Raw genomic sequence first — 8,707 nt, forward strand, 5'->3', positions numbered from 1 at the left:
GAAAATATGAAATTAAATAGATCGTACTCAAAAGAAGACCCTTGAAAAGTTTCATGGACATTGAAAACTATGCATATGGTAACTCTACATGGTTAAAAATGAGAAAATATGCATGCCCCCCCAATACAAATGACATTTGACCAATACCAAAATTTGTGAATATATGGGCCTTACTCAAAGAATGACCCTCATAATGTTTCATGACCATCTAACACATACACTTATGTATAAGCATATTGATGTGCAATTTTAGACACTTAAACTCAAAGGACCCTCTTAATGTTGCATGACCATTGGACACATACGCTTATGTATAAGCATATCGATGCACAATTGTAGACACTTATGCATTATATCCTTGATTGTAAAATATGAGAAAATATGCATGCCCTAGTGTATAAACAAAATTTGAACCTTCTGAAACTTTTTGAGTACATGGGCTGTGCTTGAGCAATGTTCTTGCAATAGGTTTCTACACATACATATATTGTATGAGCATACCAATTCATTATGTTTTATGCACCATGCATGGTCAATCCCCCACCATACAAACTATGTTCGATTTTAAAAAGAAATTGTGACTATATGGGCTTACTAAAAATCAGTCTCTCTTGGTACTTTTACTAGATACAACAATCCCGTATGTGTAAAAGTCAACAGATGGTTACCATCATGTGTCTAGAGTCTTCCTTCCCATTCTCCATAGAACTCTGCAAGAAAGTCTTCCATAACTTTATGCCTTCCCTCTGCCCTTTGTCTACCCGCCTGTGAAAACAAAAAATGTGGCAGTGGGACCATGTAAGTGACAGAAGAGGAGGCATTCTCAAGCCCATCTTATACATCCCCTTAGAAGACACTAGCGAACCATGCAAATGCAAATTATATTTGGGAAACATATGAAGAGCTAGATTCAGGAAAAGTGTTCCAGCCACAACCTTTATACGTGTGAAACATCATATTGCCAAACTTGCACATTTCATGATGTTTTACTAGTTCACAGAAGAATGTGTGAAGCATGCAAATGATTACAAAGCAACAGGAAAAAGACAAATAAGAGACCAGCCAAAAATTGAACAAAGAGCTTAATTACAGCAGATACATGCTTTTCACAGATACTAATTTCCTTCAGTTAAGCTACTGTTGACTAATTAAGGGAACAAAATCCAGTAACAAGAATAGAGATCCACCAAATATCAACCTCATACACATGCTTGTAGGCTTGTACACAAGTGCATTTACCTGCATGCATGTGCACATGCTTGTGCATCTGTGCATGTATGTATGTGTGACCAACATAAAGCACAAAGAAGAAAGGGAAAGAGACATGTGAATAGCTATGCACATGTGTGTGAAACATGCATGCACATGCACGAACGTGCACACATAAACATGTATCCATGCATATGCATTGTGTTCATGCCCAAGTGCACGTGAGTGTGCACAAACAAAAACATATCAGGAAATTTTGAAGTATACCATTTCCCTTTCAGCCGTTTTTACACTTTTTTTTCAAAGATTTTATATTAAAAAACAAAAAACTAGGCCAAGATAATTTGTACGAAAGTGTGCATCCAAACTGCCAACTATCCTGAAGAGAAATCTGCAAAAGAAGTACTTGGAGATTAGTGCACTTCTCTAGCTCCAAGGGACCATAAGATGTGTCTTTCACCAATGCAAAAGAAATCAAAGAATCACACATGAATCTGGATATTGGCAGAGCTGGCTTTCCGATTGCCACAAAAGGATTGAAGGCTCTTCAACAAAGGTAACTATGAAAATGACCCCTCTGTTTTCGTGATTTTTAAAATTGGCGACAGGGCATTTCTCCACTTAGACCTCTTGAAAAAAACGGTCCTGAGTTCCAGCACTCGCATCCCTATAGCAGTCCAAAGCTTTGGCGACAGGGCATTTCTCCACTTAGACCTCTTGAAAAAAACGGTCCTGAGTTCCAGCACTCGCATCCCTATAGCAGTCCAAAGCCCACTCTTGCATATCGTCAATAAGGCATTTTGGAATATGTCCATAAATGAATGTATGACAACAGTACTTCTCATGCAGGACAGCTACCAGTTCCACTCTCAAGGTCTTTCAAGCTCAATTTCACTCGAGAGTCCAGTCATGTATGGCTGATGATGTAGTAAGTTCCCCCAAACAAAGAAAAAGAAAGCAAGAACACAGAAGCAAACAAAGACGAGAATACAGTGCTCCAGTTTCATTGCTGCGCTGCGCACATAGATGCAAACTTTCTGGCCCTACTGCAGACTGTACACATAAATTTGTGCAATGGTGTCCAACCGCAAATGCAAACACATATGAACTAAACTGAGTGGTTGAATTAGCTGCGAATATTCGAGGAGCTTCTCAATTGCTACATACATCAGGTCATGGCACTGTTCAAAGAAGCACCCTGGACCCAAAGGTTGTCATCCAATAAACACTAAAATAGCTAGTACATAGTGCACCTGATAATATCCTATCAAAGCCCGCAGCAAGGGGGTATACAGCCTTTAACGATACGGAGTTAATTAAGATGAAGGGGCAAGTGGCCAATCATGATGTCATTGTGTTGTCTGACTCAGCGTCATCGCACAATGTAATTAACTCCAAGCTCGTAAAGAGGTTGAAATTAAAGACTCGTCCATCTGACTATGCATATACAGTCAGGATGGCAGATGGAAGTTCAACTGAAGTATGGGACCAAAGGGTTACCCAGTTGGAACTTCGAATTCAAGACTATGTGCAGAAACTAGATTTCGAAATGATTAGGCTTGCTCACGCAAATATAGCCCGGGGTAAGGCTTGGCATTTTGGGAAGGATCCAGCCATAGATTGGAAAAAGCACATTTATTAGTTCCAGATGAATGATGTGCTGTATATCTTGCCAGGTGAAAGGATTTGCCTTAGGGACTGTTGGTTTCCGTAATGGAAGTTCGAAAAACTCAAGAAGAGTTTTTGTTTCTTTGTATAGCATCGGTACAGCTGATTGATGGTCCATCGGCTAGCACTAATGTTACCCAAGATGAGAAGATGGCCAAGTTGGCTGATTAGATAGGAGACGGGTGGATGAGTTGCCTTATGGCTTATCTCAAAGCAGTATAAGATTGAACTTATCCCGGGGGCATAACTTGTAAATAGGCCTCCCTATAGGTTAAGTTTTACTGAAGAAGCTGAGGTGCGAAGGCAATTGGAGGAATACAATTGTGTGCCGTTGTCTATGCTTTGAAAACTAAGCTATGGATAGAGCTAAGGCATAAACAGATCCGTTAGGAAATTTAAGGATTTTCTCAGAATTCCTTCACACTCCAAGTCTTTGACTGTAGGGGAGGGTGCTAAGTTATACCTCGATATTGTGGACCGTGGTTATTCTAAAAAGAATAGGCAAGATGGCCTATCAATTAGAATTGCCACAGGGTTGTAAGGTGCACTTAGTGTTTCATGTTTCTTGTTTAAAGAAGTTTTTGCACCCACTAATCGAGGGTGTTGTTTTGTTTCAGGAGATAGAGGATAATGCAAGGCGCAAACCAACAAGAATCCTGGATCGAGGAACAATGCAAGTACGCAATCGGAAGATACCCACGGTGTTGATTGCATGGCATGGTCTACCTCTATTTGAGGCTACTTGGGAATCCGTGTACCAGATGCAGAGAGCATTCCCAGATTTATCATCGCGTGTGTACCAGATGCGGAGAGCATTCCCAGATTTATTATCGCGGACACTGATACTTGAAGAGAGAAGGAATGTTATGCTCAACTCGAGATAACATGACCTCAGAAGGATCAGTGGACATTTTCCTTAGAGGATCAACTTTTGTATTATATTTTATTGTGTTTCATGTAAACAGTCAAAGGAATCAATGTCAAGGTCCTTGATGAGGGTGACATGGCACAGACTAGATGGGTCTAAGGCTATGGGTCTTAAATGCATTAAATGTGTAAATGTGCCGAGGGGCAAATGAATTAAATGTGATCCCAAGAGAGAGGTAAATGATGCATTTAAGAGGTACCCTAGAATGATGACATGTGGCAGACTAGATCCATCTAGGGATTTGTGCGCTTTGTGGATTAGCATGCAAGAGCCTGAACATGTGGGATGATCATGTGAGCTAGCTGACACAGAGATAGGATGGAGGTTAATCTCAGTGCCGTCACTCGTGATTTGAAAGCAAAGTTGGGATTAGTGTTTTCAATGTATCAAGTACAAGACAATATCGAAGGAAAATCCATTATACTCCCTGGGTCAAACCCATGATAGTCCTTTTTGCAAGCATTTACATACCTCATCTTTCCATTGGACCACATCTATAACTTTAGATGGTAATCAGAATTTCTGCTTAATCTCTGATCATTGCTGACTGTTGTTACCTTTGCATGACTCATATCATTTCCATTAAAAGGAAACTTGTGAAGATAGTAATCCTATCTGTCAAATTGGTCTTGTAGCTCCTCTAGGCTGAATGAATGTGGGCATAGATTTATAGATCCTAAAGCTTGTAGACAGACACAAGCTGAAGTCAAACTAGGGTGAGAAGTAGCACATGCATTTAAAGGGAAGGACCTCTAAGCGCTTGGGACTGGCCACTTGCACAAAAAAGGCATGCATGTTGTGAACTTGTAGACACTGGACTCTGCTATATAATCAGTCGAGGCGATTCAGCCTCCTCGGAGTTGTGGGGCCACACTATGACTGATGAATCAGCCCTAGTACACACGGATCAGTTGTGAGCTGATGATGCATGGGGCAGGTCAAACGAAGCTAGCAGGTTGCATGGTTAACAATGCCCTACATTCCTAAGCACTTTCCAAGCCCTGACCATGTCAATCATTTTTGGTCCACCATAATCCAATCCTTAGTAACTACTAACAACATGCCCTAGGTATTATCCTCTTGTTGATAAAATTCACACTCAGCCATCTTTGTATCAGAGAAGAGAGTTGCTTGCTGTAGCCAACTCCCACGCAGTGGAAAGATGTATATTGAGATCACACATTGTCACTTCAAACATCAACTCACACTGTAGTATGAGAAGACACTTCAACTCTAGAGACAGAATGCTCAGATATCCAGCCAAGGCAATATGTGTTGGTATGAAGACCTAAATACAAATACTGCCAACATATGTACCAACACCTACAGCACAATGTCGCTGTGGTAGCAGGATCCATTTGCTGCACCTTCTGATGCAGCCTCTTTCTTACTGCCAGAGGCCTTCCTTTAGACAACTTCAGTAGCTACAAGGTGAGTGGTCCAGCTCACCCTCCTCTAGACTACAACAGACTCTTCCACTGTGGGGTAGATCTGCCCCTTCGTGTGCTTCCTGGAAAGTCCAAGACAACTGCAGACGGAATTGCCCCCAAATGGGCCCGTTTATAGAGGACATGGAGCCCTCACAGACTGGCCAACCAGTTTGTCAGCCAGTTGACCTGCTGCTCACTGGGCCGACACAGTCTAAGAGTCCTGCAGACTGTACAGCTGACTGCAAACTACAGTCCCAGCTGCTTTGCCGACCTAGGATCCGGACTATAAATGGCCCCCGGCCCACCCCCCACTATTTGCTGCTTGTATGCTGGCCTTGCACCATCCCCAAGGCCCCACACATGGGCAAATGGCTGGGCCTGTTCCAGCACTTATTTCAGCCCTAAACCAGGGCAGACTATCAGCTAAAGATGCTGAAACTAACAAGGACATTCGTTGCTGCTTATAACCTCCATCATACTCTTTGTAGATTAGTGTATCATCAAAGAAGACAAGTACAAAGTGGCAGTGGTAGGGCTCCAAAATCCTATTCATTAAGGCCTCAAAAGTGGCTAGGATATTAGCCAGCCCAAATGGCGTGACTTTGGACTGATAGTGCCCTCTTTGAGTTCTGAAAGCTGTCTTAGACAGATCCTCAACTTTCACCTTACCTTACTCTGCTGATGATCAGTCCTTAAATCAATCTTAAAGAACACCTTTTGCTCCCTTCAAAGAATCAAATAGATCATCTGCACAAGGTATAGCAAATGTTTTCTTGATTGTGATTTTATAAAGGGCCCTGTACTCAATGCACAACGTAAAAATTCCATCCTTCTTCAATAATAATAAGCCTGTAGAGAGGCTGGTTCACTGCCTTAGCACCTGTAGTGAGCCCAGCATTACATTGTGATAAATTGTGGGTAGAGCCCTTACAGTCATTAAAGGAAGAAATAGGTGCCACAGGGCACATAGTGATTTAAACCATATGCAAAAATGTTAATTCACTACGTCACTTGGTATATCGGGTCTTGCTGGTCTGAGCCCTAAAACAGTGGAGCAACAGTCTGGGGAAAGGCCAACACTAGGGAACATACGAGGGTCCATTAACGGGCCCAACACCCTAGTGGCAGAGGCAGGACTGGTCTGGGTAGGGAGCAGGCCACAGACCGATCCGCCTGCCATTTGGCACCTATATAAGGAGCCCCACTTGCGGTTTTCATTAAGTTTTCTTTCAGCCTCCAGATCAGTGATCAGCAGCAAGAGCTTTCCAAGAGCACACACGTGCATATCTACTATCTACAGCAAGGCAGAAGAGCACAACGTGGTGCACAGAAAGGGAGCAGCAGGGAAGTGAAGACTATACAATTTCCTTTTTGTCTCTCACGAACGAGCATTCCTAAGCTTAGGGCAAGCTCGCTGATAGGGTAGAAAGAATTTATCACAGTATGAACAAGTTGCAACATGGATGAAAACTTCACAAGGTGAAATTTGCATGTCCACCAAAAAGACAAGAATATATACCTTTGTAAGACTAGAATATATCCAATCATACAAATTTAGATTTTTTGTTGTTCTAAAGTCCAAAAAGGCAGGAATATATATCTAGATGAATCCTGGAATCCTTTGAAAACACAACACGATGTGCAGTTTCAATCTCATGACAGCCAATCAAAGGTTGAAAACATGTATATTAGGCAGTCCTTTCTTGACCAATCTCATCTTCCATTTCACAGACAATCAGGTTGATAAGCCTCAAACATATAGACAGCGCTCTGATGCACAATTTCCATCATTCAAAGTCTTCTTGATGTCTGAATTGCAAGCATAGGTGAAGGTTTGAAGCCACTAACACAAAGGTTTTGACAGTTAAGCTGAACCTTTAGCCAGGTAAAAACTAGGTTCAAACACGTTTCTTTTTCGAGTAAGAGATCAACCCCCTAGTGTCTTGATGGAACAAGGGGGACGCAATCACCTTTGTTTTCATAAGCTCTTTAAGCTTCAGCAGCTTCTCGTGAAAGTGGTTCATCGTGGTTTGCTTCCTTTCTTGATCCATGTACTCTTGTTTTGTCAAGTTAATACAAGGTGGAACACTTGGATCGTGAAGAACACGGTTTCTGCTGCCACCAAAAGTGAGGCAGCGCGCAATGCCTGACACGGTTAAAAGAATCGAACATGTGAACGTGCATCGGCAAGAGAAAATATCCTACTTCGTACATTATATTTAACAGAGACGGGAGGGGCAGTCAAATCTCTTGCCGATTGCTCCAATTGCATCAAGGCGATCTGCATCTTGCACAATAGCGAACTCGGGGGTAACTTGACCATCGCAAGCTCCCGCAATTTCTTCCTTGAAACCTAGAGAAATGACAAGACCAAACGATGAAATGCATGTCTCGTAGGGCCTTAGAAGAACAGGTTATATTGGTTCGAGAAGGGCGAATTACCCATATTATGAATGATGTCCATGATAGGTCGAATGATGTCTGGTGGCACACCGTAACTTGACAAGAATCCCTCCGCGGTCTCATGTTCTTCTCTGTCTCTGGTAGCAAACATGAACGCCGATCAGCATGCAAACCTCATCGTGCTGATGGACATGGATTTTGCATGCTTTAACTCTCAAAGGAAGAAGCCATTGCTCACCTGGAAATGTACTTGTGGTCATCTAAAATCATTACGGCCATAAAAGAAGGGCAAGTCCGTCAATCAACTCCTCTACAGAGCAAAAACAGAAAACAAGGCATTGTCCGTTCGTTCCACGCTTGACGTGCTTGGAACAGACACACGAGAGCTGATGCAGCTAGCGTACCTATGTCATGAAGCAGAGCAGCGAGCTCCACCTGCAGGAGAGGAGGAAAGGGAAGGAAAAAGAATGAAAGGAAAGAATCACGAAATGCAAAAAACCGCAAGGGAAAACAGAGAAGGAAAGGGAGCTCACGATGTGAGTTTGGAGGGGAGACAAGCCTTCGAGGGAGGCGAGAGAGAGGGCTAAGTTACGAACTCGGAAGGCATGGAAGGAGTCGTGAGAGGAATCCCAGCGGGTCATGACGGATCGGACGAGGTCCTCGGCCCTTCGAACCAGCTCGCTATGGCGATCAACTTCCATAGCTGAGCAGGACGACCATGAGGAACAAGTGAGCACTGCCTTCAATTCAATTCGTTCGGTTTTGTCAAAGTAAAACAATTGTCAAGATGAATCAATGATTCATTTGTTGCACCACCTCACCTCTCATTGAAGCTCTCTTCTATAGGACAGTTCCAATGATTTTGCAAACTCCCCGCCCAAGAGAGAGAATGAGAACCAATATAGTAGGGAGAGCCACAGGGCGAAAAATGGTGTGAAACTATAGCTCTACCTGGAAGGCCATGCTAACAAACAATATGAGGTTACCTCAGTGCGCCTGCCTTCTTGTTTGAAGTTGATGGAGCTTCTTTTTTCCTATGTTTGTATGGTTGTGTATAGTAACGAATGGT

At 42.6% G+C, this 8,707-nt stretch overlaps 1 protein-coding gene across 3 annotated transcripts; it reads right to left on the reverse strand.

Annotated features, from left to right (window-relative positions):
* Positions 1-394: 394 nt before the first annotated feature.
* Positions 395-8,492, reverse strand: LOC147888758 (Metal-dependent phosphohydrolase). Of its 3 annotated transcripts, none has more exons than XM_087392649.1 (7): positions 8,235-8,492; positions 8,043-8,073; positions 7,877-7,898; positions 7,678-7,775; positions 7,490-7,588; positions 7,206-7,381; positions 395-765 (listed from the first exon to the last, which is right to left on the reverse strand). In XM_087392649.1, exons 1-7 carry the CDS (start codon positions 8,337-8,339, stop codon positions 679-681), a joined length of 618 nt encoding a protein of 205 aa, XP_087248775.1. In that variant the 5' UTR covers positions 8,340-8,492; the 3' UTR covers positions 395-678. The 3 variants fall into 3 exon arrangements, with proteins under 3 accessions (XP_087248775.1, XP_087248773.1, XP_087248774.1); XM_087392647.1 differs by having other exon boundaries at positions 8,172-8,490; XM_087392648.1 differs by lacking the exon at positions 395-765 and adding an exon at positions 1,500-1,963 and having other exon boundaries at positions 8,172-8,492.
* Positions 8,493-8,707: the final 215 nt, after the last annotated feature.

This window comes from Dipteris shenzhenensis, chromosome 21, assembly GCF_047967505.1.
Source record: "Dipteris shenzhenensis isolate YYH24624 ecotype China chromosome 21, Dip_SZ_1.0, whole genome shotgun sequence".
Lineage (NCBI taxonomy): Eukaryota > Viridiplantae > Streptophyta > Polypodiopsida > Gleicheniales > Dipteridaceae > Dipteris > Dipteris shenzhenensis.